The sequence below is a fragment of the Lathyrus oleraceus genome, chromosome 4 (genome assembly GCF_024323335.1).
Source record: "Lathyrus oleraceus cultivar Zhongwan6 chromosome 4, CAAS_Psat_ZW6_1.0, whole genome shotgun sequence".
In the NCBI taxonomy this organism is placed as follows: domain Eukaryota; kingdom Viridiplantae; phylum Streptophyta; class Magnoliopsida; order Fabales; family Fabaceae; genus Lathyrus; species Lathyrus oleraceus.
In genome coordinates, this window is record NC_066582.1 from 408,631,549 (window position 1) to 408,648,065 (window position 16,517).

The following is a 16,517-nucleotide window of genomic DNA, read 5'->3' on the forward strand; positions in this document are numbered from 1 at the left end:
GGGTTGCTTATCCTTTAATTGCTGTAACTTCGGATCTTGATCCGTGTGGTATTTTACTTCTTCCCTTTTATTTCTACGGTTTCTTAGCTGGAAGACCTCGATAGGAGGCAATGTTTGAGCCCCTTGGTGGCATTTTTTCTATTTCAAGATATATGTTTTGTGTGATGTGATTGTTTCCCCATAGGATGCGAGGCTTCGCATAGTCTCCCGTTTGCATGCCAATTTAGGTAGCACTGTTCCTCCGCCTAGGACTTCCTCTTTGCAGGCGCGTTCCTACAACGCAAACAAAACCTAAAACCCAAAGCAACACGTTTACTCCTTCTACTACAGGCGAGTAAGTCTCCAAAGGTCGAGCATCCGGTAGATTGCGTAGTAACGTTGTTCACCCCGTAACATAATCCATAACCCCGTAGTTAGTCGAACTACGGCTTGCTCTGATTCTCATTCCAGATGAGATACGTAGGCATAAGACGCGACGTCTTAGCGAGCACAATTACCCCCAACCCATAGGTCAGCCGAGCTACGAAGACTCTGATTCTCATATTCAGATGAGATACGTATGCAGTGGATGCGACATCCGCGCGAGTCATTTCTCTTAACCTTTTTAGTAAATAGCACATTAGGCAAAACCATACCCTTTAAACAGAAACCGCATAAGTGGATCCCGTAGAGTACTACGGATGCGTAGGGGTGCTAATACCTTCCCTTCGCATAACCGACTCCCGAACCCAAGATTTGGTTGCGAGACCTTGTCTTTTTTCTTTCCTATTTTCAGGTTTACTTCGAGCGTTTCCTTTCCCTCCTTTGGGATAAATAACGCACGGTGGCGACTCTCCTGTCTTTTTTCTTCGCCGGTTGTCTTTTTTCGCACTGTATTTTTTCAGGTTGCGACACATATGTTTATGTAACACTCCATATACCAATCCAAACTATGGCTGAATCAACCACCAACACGACTACTCCAACTCCTTCTGAACCAATAATAATAACCACTGCCCTAGTATCCATAATAATTATACCATCAACACTACTCTCCCAAATCCTAAATTCAATTACCACATCTTAACCAACACCACCACCAACATCTGAACAAACACCACTACCACCGCCAACTTCTGAACCAACTCCAAATGACCTTCAACCTATGGAAACAGAATAATGGTCTTATGGTTCTGTCTTTTTCATACCAACCTCAATGACCCTCACAATCCCAGAAATTTATGCCTTTCCAGAAGACATGTCTACTCCACCAAATTTATCCCCTCAACCTATCGTTGATGAACCTATCATTGACACCTTCATGGAACGAATCAGAAACAATGAACCATCCACCCCTGATTCTTTTGACCAAATTATAAACACCCTTTCTAACCAAACCATTGAAATTTATTCTGATTCTGAGATAAAATTTGAATCTAACTTTATCACAGACCCTAAGGAAATATATGATTTTGTTAGACAGTTCGAGTCATAGGAAAATGAACGTCTCCACTATGTAGTACAAGATTTCACAAAATGTGTCAGCTCTGAGTGATGCTGCCTGAGTTGGCCTCAGAAGGTGGATGAACTCACGCTTTAAGAGCTCAAGGAACTTTGTTAAGTAGGTGCTCATAGAAGATTCAGTGACAAGACAACTGAATACTTAGAGCCTCTTGTGGACCTTTTCTCCCCAAGAAGTCCTATAAGACAACGTCATCCTCCTGAAACTAAAATCCCAGTAGTTCTGACTGCTGAAGAAGAAGAAGAAGTTGAAGCATATGTTATTGTTACTCCTCCTCCCACACTTGGAATTGTGGTTGAAAAAGAAACTGAAACTGAAGTGGAAGTTCCTCCTCCTACTCAAGAAACTGCAATAGTAACATCTTTTGGAACACATCAATTTGTGGAAGCTGAAAGCTCTGGTTCTGAACTCATTTCTCTAGATCTGAAAACTCTGCAAGAGTTGAAGCAAGAGAATGAAATTATAAAGACTCGTCTGGGCAAACAAGATGATATGTTCAAGGAACAAGCTGAAACGAACAACAAGATTGAAGGGATTCTTCATACTATCTTATCTAGACTATCACCCCCTTCTTAAACCTTAGTTTTTAAAACTTGGTGCTTTCCTAGCTTTTAACTTTTTTATCATTTCTAACTCTGTATCTTATGCATTATTCAATGAAATGAAGTTTTGTTTTGTTTTTACTTTGTCTATTTTCTTTCTTTTTGATTGATGACAAAATGGGGGGAAGAGTAATATGATTTTGATAAATACTTATTTCCTTTCTGACACCCAACATTTGTCTTTAATGTTAGGAAGTTATTTCTTTCATGTTGATTGGGATATTTTATATGTTAAGATTATTTTAAAGTCTTAAATTTCGAGGGAGCCTGCAAACCTAACTCTGAAATTCTAAGATGAAAAATAATTTTAATAGTATAAAATTCAGAGGGAGCTTACAAACCTCATTCTTATGTTTTTATGTGATTTAACCAAGTAAAAGTTGTTCATCAAAATTTATGGTTTTGTCATCATCAAAAAGGGGGAGATTGTAAGAATAAGATTTGGTTATGCATCTAGCCTTATGTTTTGATGATAAAAATTCATAGACTCTTAGAGAATAACTTTGTACCCTAATCAATTTGTTTAGTGTACAAATAGTAGACTCAAGTTCTGAATCTGAATCAATGACATGTGATGTCATCAGATCCTAAACCTAGTGCACTCTGAATCTGAGATTCATGGTTTACAAGATATTCAAGCTATCGATTGTGTACTTCAACGTTTCTGACTATACGCTCATCTAAAGCTTTGAAACTCTAATGCTTTTAACGCTGATATGCTCTGAAGCATTATTCTGTCAACACTCTGAACTGTGTCACCAGACTCTGAAGACCAGGTTCTTATGAACTATGTCAAGACTCTGAAGACAAAGGTTCTGAAGTTTCTTTCAACTAGATTCTTAATATTCTCTTATGCATACTTCATCACCTATCTATCAGAAGCCCCTAAATATTGCATATAAGATCAAAAGGTTTTAGGTAAGGAAAGCAGTACACAGTACAAGATCAAATATTCCATCCACTCATTGATTTTGTGGGCTAAGGATTATACTATTGTACCAGATTGCCTCTCATTTTCACAAGACATTATGAAAATATACAACTGCATTTTAATATTCCAATTCTACCTTCCAACGGATCTTTTCATTGCCTATATAAAGGAGACTTAGAAGAATGAACAGTGCTAATTCACGCTATTACACACTATGCTATACAACTCATCATCTACGTGAACAATGTACTTGTGAAATACTTTGAGAGAAAAGAAAACATACACTAGAACTTTTGTTCATACTCTTACTAGAATAATTTATGTGAGAAACTTGTATTCATTTGTGTATTCTACTTTTTGAGAAGCACTTTTTAAACACACAATTATATTTCAATTTGTTTAATTGCATTTTCCTTGAGTGAATAGGGTTTAGTCAGAATACTCAAGAAGACATTTATTGTAGGTCTTTGTGTTTTAATCAGTTTGGTTATAGTGAATTAAGTCCTCGCTGATAAGGCAAAATCATTTTGGCGGGTGGATTGGAGGTAACTTTGTTAACAATGAACTAGTATAAAAATAATTGTTTCATTATTTTTATTCTTTGTTCTCTATTGGTAGTGTTGGTTAAAAAAGTTTTCTTTTTTAGAAACCAAATTTAAACCACTTTTCTTGTGTTTCTTGTCACCTTTAATAAATATTTACGATATATAATGAAAATAACTAATTTTCTTATAGAATCGTTAGAAAAAATTGTCATTTCATTTTGGGTATGGTAATTAGTGGTTGAACAACTTCCTCTTGTGCTCGCACCACCTAATATAACTCTTTTAGACAACTCATTAACTTCATTTGTAACTGGTTTGACAGTTACACCCATCGATGCCAATTTCTACAACATAAAAAGAACAATAACATGCAATGCATAAACATTATTTATCCTACAACAATGAAAAATATAATCAATATACAAAACACTATTTTCACACAACACATAAAGTTCTTCCCACTCTTGTACATTTCACGCTCATGTGCTAATTCATCTTGCAACTTCTTACTGTACATCTCCTCAAACTCTTTCTTTTCAGATTTATGATCTTGTGCTAATTTATCTTTCAACTCTTTCTTTTGGGATTCGCAATATTGTGCTATTTTTTTCCAACTCTTTCTTTTGGACTTTCTGTTCATGTGCTAACTTCTTATCAACGAGCTCGTATATCTCTTTCTTTTGCAATTATCTAGTCTTTATCGATTAACCAAAGAATAATACCAGGTTGATGCCTTCTCCAACATTACATACACAACCATCATACTCCATCTTTCTGATTGCTTCTACTAATATATCATGTCTTTTTTGTGGAACAAAAGAACCTTCATTGGCCATATCAACCAACAAATCCTAGACAACATGAATAATATATCATTACCAAAGCGATTTAAATTACACACAACAAATCCTATATTTAATATTATAATTCACAAAAAAAAATCTACTTACAATTTTCTCAACAACTGCATGTGAGGCATCTGAAGTGAACTTTCTAGTTGGTCTTATTTGAGCCCAATTTGACAACAAGGCCACAACGTCATTGTTTTCGAGAAAAACAACAAGGTTAGAGGAACCTTATGGATAATTGGTTACTTGCGCTTATGGATTGTTCAACCGTGTTCAAAAACAGAAACCCCAATGGGCTTTGAAGTTGGGGCTTGTTGTTGTTTAAGGAGGAGATTTCCATTGTAAAGACTAATACTCTGCACAATCAAGCTAGACATATTTATTTGTTTGGTCCTATTTGTTTTTGTTGTAATACTCTATTATTGAGTCATATTCCTATGTTAAGGAATAAAGTATTTTGAGTTATAATTTTCTTCCATCATTTTAAAACTATTGTAATTGTCCAAACACTTAAGAGAGTGTTTGAGTGAAAGTCAGATGGGTCTAATATTTAGGGGGAGTCCTTAATAAAAATTCACAAGTAGTATTAGGATAATTTACATTGAACTAGGAGAGTTTAAATCAGATCAATCTGTACTTCTAACTATTAAGAGTGAATTTCCTTTCTTAGGTTAATGCCCTCTAGACGTAGGTGGCTTTGCACTGAACTGCGTTACCAATTCCTATGTCCTTTAAGTTATTTTTATTATTTTACTTATTACATACTACTCTTGTCATACACATTGTTATGGCATTGTGTCTGATATCTTGGCATTCAACGAACAAAATTTTAAATATGATACTCAATTCATAACTAACTTTATCCCCATTATTCAAAAACTGACATTGTGTCTGCTAACCTTGCAGACCCACCTCGCACAACCGCGCTAAAGCAACATGCACCACTGCATCGAAGACCTGCACCAACAATATTGGTTCCACGAGGGAACAAGCAGCAATCACAAGTCAGATGTGCCATTATTCTCATTCTTTCATCTTCCTTAATCTAAACACCATCATCTTCCTTTTTTCACATGTTATTAGTCTCTCTATCTCTCACGTTCTAGGTTATATTTATTGGTGTATCTAAGTTCATATTTTTTTAGATTATGTTTATTGACTAAGTAACTTCAAACACAAGAGTGGAGGTAAATTGTGGTATAAATTTTGTTTCGCAACTTTAAAAGGCAAAAGAAGCTTTAAGGTTGATTTTAGAATATAGGAAAGAGATTAAGAGATGTACAAGAAAAAAATATAAAAGTAAATAAATAAGAGATCAGAAAAGAACACATTAATACTCATCCTAGTTCAGCCTAAAACCATGAGATTTATGTTCAGTCTCCAAGGATGAAATGAAACTGAACCTTCACCCCGAAATTTGCTCATAAGTTAGGTCTATAAGTATCCAAATCTCTAAGTTTATTTTACAAACATGGTTCATAAAATTGGAGAAAATATATGTTTTATAAATTCAAGACACCTAAAATCCTCTTATGATCACACATATGAGTATGGTTCATCTAATTGTATTGATCACAGGTACCCATTTTTTCAGAAAGCATTAAAAGAAAGTCTACAAAGTATAATGGCTTAAATACCAAAGACATTTCCATACGAATTTTGCTATTGGTCCAACATTCTACACACTTTAACACATTAATACTAATTCAATTTTAATGAATATTATGATACAAATCTCTTTAACACATTAATACTAATTCAATTTTAATGACATTTATGATACAAAGGAAAGGTAATTTTTTTTTACAAACAGAAACCTAACTCATATCATTAACCAAATAATGTTAAATACAAGGAGGAACCACATGAATTAAATTACTCCTAGACCGAGAATCGCCCGCCTTATCTAAAGAGTGAGCAACCGTATTCGCTTGGCGCTTGACAAACTTTATCTCAAAGTTAGGATAAGACTGTAACAAATTGTGGATAGACAAAATAATAAAACTAAACTCATAAATGTCATTATTATTAGACCAAATTGCTTGAGTCACTCTTTGGGAGTCACTTTCAAAAGTAACATTTTTCAATTGAATTGTTATAACACCATGAGTTGCCTCTTTGAGAGCCAAAGCTTCTGCTTCTAGAATTGGATGGAGACCGAAGTCCCATGCTACACCTGTAAAGACAAATATATCCAAATTATCTCTCACACGCCAACCCCTATTTGTAGTGCCACTAATTATGTTAAAACCCGCACTTACTTTGCATTTCAACCTCCCTTCTTTTAGAGGACACCATGTTGTTAGAGAAGGCTGGGCATTCTCTCTATCCTGGCTCTCTTGAGCTATAAACCAATCATGCCAATTATAATAAGTCTGTCAACCAAGTTTAGATGCTTGTTCTTGCTCATTATTCGAAATCAGATTATTTCTATTCTTCCATATCACATCTAACATAACTTCTACTCTTCCTATCGTCTTTTTATCCTCATGAATACAAATATCGAGGATCAAAGATTTAGCATCATCAAAAGAATGTAAACGGGTTTCAATAATATGTGAAGAACTTATTTCCCGCTAAAGAGAACATGCCAGTCATCTTCTATAAAATTCTCACAAAACTGACATTCTGAAGGACATTGAACATGATGTTGTCTGAGTCTCAATCTAGTCGGTAGGTAGTCCCTACATATTCCTTTGAGACTTCCGCCATAATCTATAACCAGATCTCACATTATAACATCCACTTTGCTCTTCTTTCCAATTCCACTTGTCTTCCCCTACTTCTTCAACTAATGGGACTTGAAGGATGTCCTCCGCCACTACATATCAAACATTTCTCTTATCACATGATCATTTTATTGTTTAACATTAGGTAATAAGAGGTTATAAACAGTAATGTCGTATGCACCTTATCTTTGAGGACCATTCAAACACCCATCTTTTTTGCCTCGAAGCCAAGGTGCATTCATCACTATAATGTTACTACCATCTCCAATACTCCAACTGCAACCAAGAGTTAGGATTTTCCTAGCTTGTGAAAGGCTTCTCCAGACAAAACTTGGATTATTACCTAGATTAGATTCAAAGAAAGATGTTCTAAGAAAGTACCTTGCTTTGTAGATTATGGATACAAGAGATTGTGGTTTTGTCAAAAGATACCACCCTCGTTTAGCCACCATAGCCAAATCAAAGGCTCGAAGATCTCAGAAGCCCCCCCCCCCTCCCCTCATTCTTGGTACCTATCAAATTATCCCATGATATCCACCTGATACCTCTATTATTATTACCCTCACCCCACCAAAAGGAATTAAGCTTCTTGTCAATGTCGTTCACAGTTAAATTGGATAGGATGAAGATACTCAGAATATAATTCAGAATAGATTGGAGGATTGTTTTAATCATTATTTATTTCCCCGCTTTTGATATCGACCTTACCCATCATAATTAATCTTCTTCTAAATTATATCATTTACATAGGCAAAGGTATCCTTCTTACTCCTTCCTATCAAAGAAGGGAGACTCAAATAGGTCATCGTTCCTAGATAATGTCAGACTCCCATTATGCTAGCAAGATCCTCCTAAGCTGGTATACTAATATTCCTACTAAAAAACACCTCAGACTTAGCCAAATTAAATTCTTGACCTGAAGCTTCAGCATATGTTTTAAGAATTTCCATGATATTATGCACCTCGGATAAATTAGCCCTGTAAAAAAGAAAATAGTCATCAGCAAAAACCATGTGGGACGCACTAGGTGCCCCTCTAGAAAGCTAAACTCCGTGAATATCCCCCCGAGCAACAAGACCCTTCATAAGAGCCGATAAACCTTCTGTGATAAGTATAAAGAGATATAGAGACAGTGGGTCCCCTTGTCTCAATCCTCTTCCTGGATGTATGGGTCCAACATTATTCGCATTTACAAGAATAAAATAACTCACCGACGTAACACATATAATCATCCACTGAATCCACCTTTCCGCAACACCCAATCTATGAAGCATCCCTCTCAAGAAACCCCAATCCACTCTATCATACGCCTTACTGATATCAATCTTTAGAGCCAACTGAGTAGTATTACCTTTAGTCCTTCTCTTAAGGGCATGTATAACCTCGAAAGCGATCACAACATAATCAAGGATAGACCGCCCTTCAACAAACACTGATTGTTCCTCCTTTGTACACTTATCCAGATACTTTTTTAACCTGTTAGAGAGGAGTTTAGAAACAATTTTGTATGCTACACTGCACAAAGAGATATGATGCAAATCCGTCATGTTCTTAGGGTTCCCACACTTAAGAATTAGACATATATTAGTATCATTAAGTGTAGGTAGAAGGAAACCTCTTTCTAACCAAATATTCACCTCTGTAAGAATATCATCACCACGCAAGTTCCAAAAGTTCTGGTAGAAAGCCGGGTTGAGACCATCCGGATCGGGAGACTTGTCTGGGTGCATCTAAATTAATGTGTCGTACAGTTCCTCTTTCGATATTAGCGATATTAACCTTTCATTGTTGACATTGGCTATCACCGGTTGAATCAAGCTTAACATTGGCTCATAAACACCTGCCTTAGCTTCATACAACTTGTCAAAATACATTTTTGCGATTCCACACATTCCTTCTTGGTCTCCGGTCTCCTCTCCCGCTTCGTTCTTAAGCATGTTCAATTTATGAAAGTTCTGACGCGCCATAGCTGACCAGTGAATGAATTTCATATTAAGATCAACGTCGCATAACTAATGCATATCCGCTCTTCGTCTCCAGTAGGTCTCCTTTATAATGAGCACTTTGTTGTATTCCTTATGATCCTCCTAGAAGTGAGCTACAACTGTCGGTTCATTACTGTTGCGATAGACCTCTAACTTCTCCCTAAGCCCCGCCAATTCCTCCTTATTCTTCCTAATTCTCTCCATATTCCATCATTCCATTTCTATTTGTGCAAGCTGAGATGCGTTTTTATAACAACATAGTTCTCATCAAAGTTCCAATTTTCAAACTTTAAGCTTCTTCTTTTATGATGGCTTTGCACTGCATCACAACATAACATAATCGGACTATAATCTGAATGAGTGGCTATTAAGTTGACTATCTTAACATTAGGGAATAAGTTAAGCCATTCCTAATTAGCAAGAGATATGTCCAACCTTTCCTTAATCACGTGATATGTGCCTCGACTTTTGATCCAACTAAACAGGTGTCCTTCAAGGGGATGTCGGTAAGGTCATAATCACTAACAACTTGTTGAAACCTAGTACACAACCAATTGGGATGAAGGTTTAAGCCTTATTTATCATGTTGGGATAACAAGTCACTAAAATCTCCTATAATACACCACAGAATACTCGACATATTGTGAATATCTCATAGCATATCCCATGCCTATCTTCTTCTAGCTCTCTCAGAAAAATCGTAATAGCAAGTAAGTAGTCACTATCCCTTCATATCATCTTGCACTAGAATATTAATGAAGTTTTTGGTGAAATTTGAGATGCTACACCTATGCCTATTCTTCCATATTACAGCGATACCGCTACTCCTACCCACGATGTCAACGGTCAAACAAGCTTCAAACTTTAACATAACACGAATGTGTTCCAATTTCTGAATACTAGTTAATATCTCTGATAGAAATAGAATATTTGGATGGTGTTGATGAGCCAAAGTACGCAGATTAGGAATCTACTACTTTTCATAAAATTAACCACCATTAAAAAGGAGATCTATAACAAATGTTAGACTTAAATACCACACACATGTCCTTACCAATCATGCAAATTTCTATAGAATTATGTATTCTTAGTCCAACTTTCTACACACTTTAACATACCAACCGATGCTAATTCAATTTCAAATAAATTATGTTAAAAGAACTTGAAAACCATGTTTCATTGCTTTGACTTCCCTTTTCCTTAGTACTCTTCCACTGTAGTCGTTTTACTTTTTAACTAATCTCGATGGCTCCTCGATCGGTCAAAGTTGTAGTCATCGGAGCCGGAGTCTCCGGCCTCATCGCCTCCAGGGATCTTCATCAGTAAGGCCACACCGTCGTTTTTTTTAAGAAAAAAAACATGTCGGAGGAACCTGGGTTTACGACCCTAAAACAGATTCTGATCCTCTCAACATAGACCTAGCCTGATAAATCATTCACAACAACGTATACCTCTCTATATGCACCAATCTTCCAAGGCCAATGATGGGATTCCTAGACTGTTGCATAGATCGCTGACAAAGGGGGAGACATGTATTTAGGGGGAGAAACGTAATTGATTTTGATATACCTATATTCGTGAATCAGAATTTAAATATTTTTTAATGTTTCTGATTACAACTACTTCGAAGAATAATTTGTTATCTATCTTTCAAGGAGAAGTCAAAAACATTAGAAGCTCTTGAAGTTTTTCATATCAGAACTTAAGTTACCAGTTTTTGAAGAAATGGTCTACTCTTTGAGTCTGAAGCTTTAACTTTGCTGTTTGACAAAGATTTCAACCAGGAATCATAACTAAGCATCAAGTTCGGAGGAATTGTGAATTCTGTGTTAATCAGAATTGATTTAACTAGGTCCTAAGGTTTATAACAAGGCTTTAAAGCTCTTTAAGAAGAATTTGTAGCCAGACTCTGAAACTCTTTCAAAGAGAACATGGCTCAGAGGCTTCTTCAAAATAGTTCAACCAAGCTTCTGAAGTGAAATCCATCATAATTTTGATTTTGACAACCAGTGTTCTGGATAAGTTCAAGCAACTTCTGAAGATAGACCAAATTCCAATGGAAATCACTCTGGCACTTCAAAAAGGTTAATCAGGAAAATGACTTTTCATTCTGATTTTATCTTTTTAGGATTATACATTTCAGGGGGAGATTTGTGCTTCTATTAAGATGTATCTTTCTGTGATTATCCTGTACAAAACTGTTTATCAAAATACATGTTTTTCTCATCATAAAAAAGGGGGAGATTATTAGAACAAGATTTGGTTCTGCATCTATACCTTGAGCTTTGATGATAACAATGTTGTATTTGTGTGAGAACAATTTTGGTACATAATGGTTTGTTATTTTGTAGCTTTAACATCCAGTTTTTATTCTGAGTATATGACGTGCAACATCATCAGTTTCTTAACATTTTTTCTGAATTCTGCTTATGCACTAATCACTCATGAGAAGTTCTGAAAGATGTAAAGTTGTTGTTGCAATGTTCTTTTTGCTTATGTACTGATTCACTCCTGAGAAGTTCCAGGAAGATGCTATGTTTCTGCTACAATGTTCTTTTTGCTTATGCTTCTGGATGTGACTCTGATTGTCAAGCTTATGAAGAATGACAAGCTTTTGAAGTTTTGTTACTTAGCTGAAGATTCTAAAGATCTCAATCCAGACGTTGAGCCGAAGATTCTGAAGATATCAAGCCAGACTACTGACACTGTCAAGGTTCTGACTGAAGATTCTGAAGTTTCTGAATCTAGCTGTATGTTTCTTCATTTCATGTTTCATCTTTTTTCATCAGAAGCCAGTGGATTTAAAGATAAAATCAAAATGGATACGATCAAATAGTACATGGTACAAATCAAATATTCCTTCCACTACCTGATATCATGGGCAAAGGACAGTACTATTCTTCCCACATGTCACTAATCCGTTAGTGGATAACTACATTTTTATTATTCCGAATTTTCCCTCAAACGGTTCCTTTTTCATACTATATAAAGAGGACTTGGAGACTTGAAGAAAAAACTATTGCAACAATTTTACAAGACTATTTCTACGTGAAAAAGCTCTAAACTTTGTGCATACTTTTCTTTTAAGTGTTTGTATTTCATTTGTATAAAATCTGCTTGTGTAGAAGCAACTTATAAACACAAAACCTTTGTTCAAACATGTTGTTTGTGATTCCTTGAGGAAACTAGGTTTTAGTCGGATCCTTGAGAAGACAAAGAAAGTTGTTCTTTTTTATTTTCCTTAAGAAGACTATGGTATAATCAGATTCTTGAGAAGACAAAGAAGGTTATTCTTTGTGACTTTTGTAATCAGTTGATTATAGTGGATTAAATCCTTGTGTATAGGGCGAAATCATCTTGACGGGTGGTCTGGAGTAACTTTGAGTTTCAAGCGAACCAGTATAAAAATACTTGTGTTTTTTTATCTCTTTGTTCTTAGTATTGTGTGGTGTTTTTTGAGTTGGTAAAAAACTTTAGTATTGTTCTTAGAAGTGTCCCTTCAGTTTTCCTGTTTAAATGATAATGATGATGTCTGTCGTCGTCATCATTGTCATGTAACGTCTTCTTTATCAACTTCTGTAACGTTCTTACAACCATAGAACTATCCCATAGCCGTTACACCGATCACACACATCTTCGTCCCTCTGAGAACCATACAACTCGTACTCCTACTTGTATCACGTGTATCAACTCAGTAATAATTTACTTTTCATAAATATCCGACATAACAACTCGGTCATAATGACTTATAACTCGTCTTTTTAGAATTTCTAAGATGTAAAGTATGTATTAAATATTTATGAGAGAAATGAATAAATAAAATATATTTTAAAATGAATAAACACTATTTATTTACATTGATAAAGTTATTCACTTCCATTGAATTAATATTATTTATTATATTTTATTATGTTAAATATTTTATAAGAAAACGAATAAATTCATTAATTCACCTCATCAATAACTCAACCATCAATATTTTAAATTTCAAATCAAGCATTGATAGTATAAATTTTGTTTATAGTATTATCAAATAAAAATATATCACCATGTTATATTATATAAATAATTTAATAATTTTAGTCTGACTTAATAGATAGATTGATAATATAAAATTAATTTACACCACAATTCTTTTTCTCTTATGAAAATTAAATTAAATTTTAATATTTATAATAAGTTAACTATAATAAAATTTTAATAAAATTTTTATAGTTCTCTATTGTGTGAAAACCATAAAATAAAAAATAAAAAATATCTATTTTGACTTAATATTCGCTTTCATTACTAATATTCTTCCTTTGTCATCGTTTCACTTTTCAACTATCTTAATGGCTACTCGATCGGTTAAAGTTGCAGTCATCGGAGCCGGAGTCTCCGGCCTCATCGCCGCCAAGGAGCTTCATCAGCAAGGCCACACCGTCGTCGTTTTTGAGAAAAACAACCGTATCGGAGGAACCTGGATTTACGACCCTAAAACAGATTCCGATCCTCTCAGCATAGACCCTACCCGAGAAATCGTTCACAGCAGCGTGTACCTCTCTCTAAGAACCAATCTTCCAAGGCCAGTGATGGGATTCCTAGACTTCCCTTTCGCGAAGCGGGAATCGGGTGACCCGAGGACTTTCCCGGGCCACGAGGAAGTGCTCCGTTTTCTGGAGGATTTTGCGGGTGAGTTTGGGATTTATGGGTTGACCCGATTTGAAACGGAGATAGTGAAAGTTGAGAGGAAAGGGAAAGGGAACGAGTGGGTGGTTGAGTCGAGGATGACTCGGGGAAGTGACTCGGTGAGTCGAGAAGTGTTTGAAGCCGTTGTTGTTTGTTCCGGTCATTTTGTAGAACCAAAACTTGGTGTGGTTCCTGGAATTGAAAATTGGCGTAGGTTTCAAATGCATTCTCATAATTATAGAGTGCCTCATTCTTTCAAAGATCAGGTACATCAATTTTCATACTTTGAATAATCCTTTTGATTATTGTTCCATTCTGGAACCATAAATGGTTGATGCAAATGGAATGAGGCCAGCTAGGGCGGGAGCTAGTGCTTAATAGCGGAGCGGATTGATCTGCAAGGTTATCAATTCCGAGGCTTTGAACCGTGTCTTTTGAGTCGGACTCTTTTGCGATTGGACTTTCTGTCTTTTGGATCTTTGATCGGTTCAGAACAATTATTAAACAAAAAAACTTGTTTAATGTCTAACTATTTTGGAAAGTTAATTGATGATTTCTACTTAATAATATAGGTTGTGATTTTAATTGGGCTAGGACCTAGTTCAGTTGACATCTCAAGAGATATTGCAGATGTAGCCAAGGAAGTTCATGTTGCAACAAAACCGAATCCACAATTGAAGGATATCAAGATGGAAAATGTTCGCAATATATCTTTCCATACTTTGGTATGTATATGTTTCTTATTGATGTTTTTATATTGTTGTCTGTACGGCTATACTCTGAGTCAGGATCGTCTTTAAGTTTTTAGAGACACTGTGTTTAATAACAATGGTTCAAGTGCGACAAAATAACAGTGATCCTATTATAAAAACCATGATAGTTTACATCAATTCAGACACGCGCTTAAATACTTTTAGTACACTTTTATTATTGCTGATAATTCTTATTCTGATTAAATTTTTTAGATTGAATGTGTACATGAAGATGGCTTGGTTACCTTTGAAGATGGATTCTCTATTTATGCAGATGCCATAATTCACTGCACAGGGTACTAAGAATTTATGACATTTTGTCTTACAAAAAGTTTAACTGACTTGGGTTCAGGTCTCAGGGCTCAAAGAGCTATTAACGATGTCTCCACACCGGGAGCCGGTTACGAATCCACATATTTTTTATTTCATCTGCTAAATTTTTAATTTAAATTATATCTATGCAATTAATGTTGAGGAATATAAGTTAATAATGTGACAGGTACAAAAGCCACATTCCTTTCTTAGAAACCAATGGAATAGTAACCATTGAAGATAATCGCGTCGGGCCACTATACAAACACGTTTTTCCTCCTTCGCTGGCTCCATGGCTCTCTTTCATTGGCTTAACATTTAAAGTTAATATTTTCTTTTGGATGAAAAAGTTGTTTTAAATGTATATAGTTTATTGAAATCATCGAAGTTAATTATAACTAACTTTCCATGACCAGGAAATTATTTTCAATGTAATTGAGTTACAAGCCAAGTGGGTTGCAAGAGTTTTATCGGGTAAAATTCTTTTACCTACGGAAGAAGAGATGACAGAGTCTGTTAAAAAACTCTATCAATTCATGGAGGAAAACGCGTTGCCAAAACATTTCACTCATTCACTTCGTCCCTTTCAGGTATGTCACATTACACATTGATCCCACACTCATGCCAGAACATGAGAGACTTTGACTGATATTTACAATCACTCTGTCAGGCTGAGTACAAAGAATGGTTAGTGGCACAGATTGGGTTGCCTCCGTTGGAAGATTGGAGGGACAATATGTTGATGGAATGTTATAAGAATTTTGCAACGAAGGAAATGTATAGAGATGAATGGGATGATAATTATTGGGATTCCATCATTCATCAGAGTGGATTGGCTTTTGAAAAGGCAAAGATATTGAATGTTTAATATTGTTAAATTGGGTGTTGATGAATAGGGCAAAAAGTTAATATGAAAAATAATTGCATCAATACCTTTATGCTTTTTGGATCTTCGTTATTATATTAATTAAAAGGATCACCATCAAAGCTAAGATCAATAAAGATTACAAACTTGCATACAGTTTCTAAATCTGTCAATACTATGGTAATCAACATTTTTACCATCACTTTTTTCTTCCAAGAGATTTGATCAAATTGAAATCTTAAAAAAATTTCAACATTTTTGGCATGAAGGTCATCTATAATTGAGCAGCTCTGGTCTTTTCTCTGAATATCTGAAAAACGGTAGAATACTATCTTCTACCGCTCTCTGATTATTATCATGTAGAACTGACGATAACATCTAAAAATTTGGGATATTTATCAATCTTATTGTTTTTATAAAAATTTTAAGTCTAAGAAAAGTCAACTAAATTTGAAACACTAATAAATGTTATCATGGAAAATATCTCTTTTTTACCATTGTCGTTTTATGTTGATTCACGTTTCTTTTCAACATGATTGAAATTTTTCAAGTAGTAGATACGCCACAAGTTTTGGTTGTTTGAGAATGATTAAAAGTTGTGATGAATTGTCGTGTTTCGAGATGATCTTGACTTTGTGGATGAAGTCGGTCCCTCTGACAAGGTCTCAAAATGGAAGAAGCGATGCATTAAGTCTCAGTTGTTGGTAGAGGTGACCATAAAGGTGACCACTGGGAAAGAAGGGGAATTACTTAATTTTTGTAGTTTTTAAGAGTTAGTT

The 16,517-nt window shown here is 35.2% G+C and overlaps 1 protein-coding gene across 1 annotated transcript; it reads left to right on the forward strand.

Annotated features, from left to right (window-relative positions):
- The first annotated feature begins 13,384 nt into the window (after window positions 1-13,384).
- On the forward strand, window positions 13,385-15,894 carry LOC127075738 (flavin-containing monooxygenase FMO GS-OX-like 3). The gene is made up of 6 exons (XM_051017204.1): window positions 13,385-14,075; window positions 14,382-14,534; window positions 14,775-14,857; window positions 15,061-15,196; window positions 15,290-15,463; window positions 15,544-15,894. The coding sequence occupies exons 1-6, from the start codon at window positions 13,473-13,475 to the stop codon at window positions 15,739-15,741; spliced, it is 1,347 nt and encodes a 448-aa protein (XP_050873161.1). The 5' UTR covers window positions 13,385-13,472; the 3' UTR covers window positions 15,742-15,894.
- Window positions 15,895-16,517: the final 623 nt, after the last annotated feature.

Bases quoted from the DNA above. Each gene is read 5' to 3' on its own strand.
- LOC127075738 (XM_051017204.1), top strand. From the start codon at position 13,473: ATGGCTACTCGATCGGTTAAAGTTGCAGTCATCGGAGCCGGAGTCTCC. The intron at 14,535-14,774 runs GTATGTATATGT...TAAATTTTTTAG, and splicing joins ATATATCTTTCCATACTTTG to ATTGAATGTGTACATGAAGA. The intron at 15,197-15,289 runs GTTAATATTTTC...TTCCATGACCAG, and splicing joins TCATTGGCTTAACATTTAAA to GAAATTATTTTCAATGTAAT.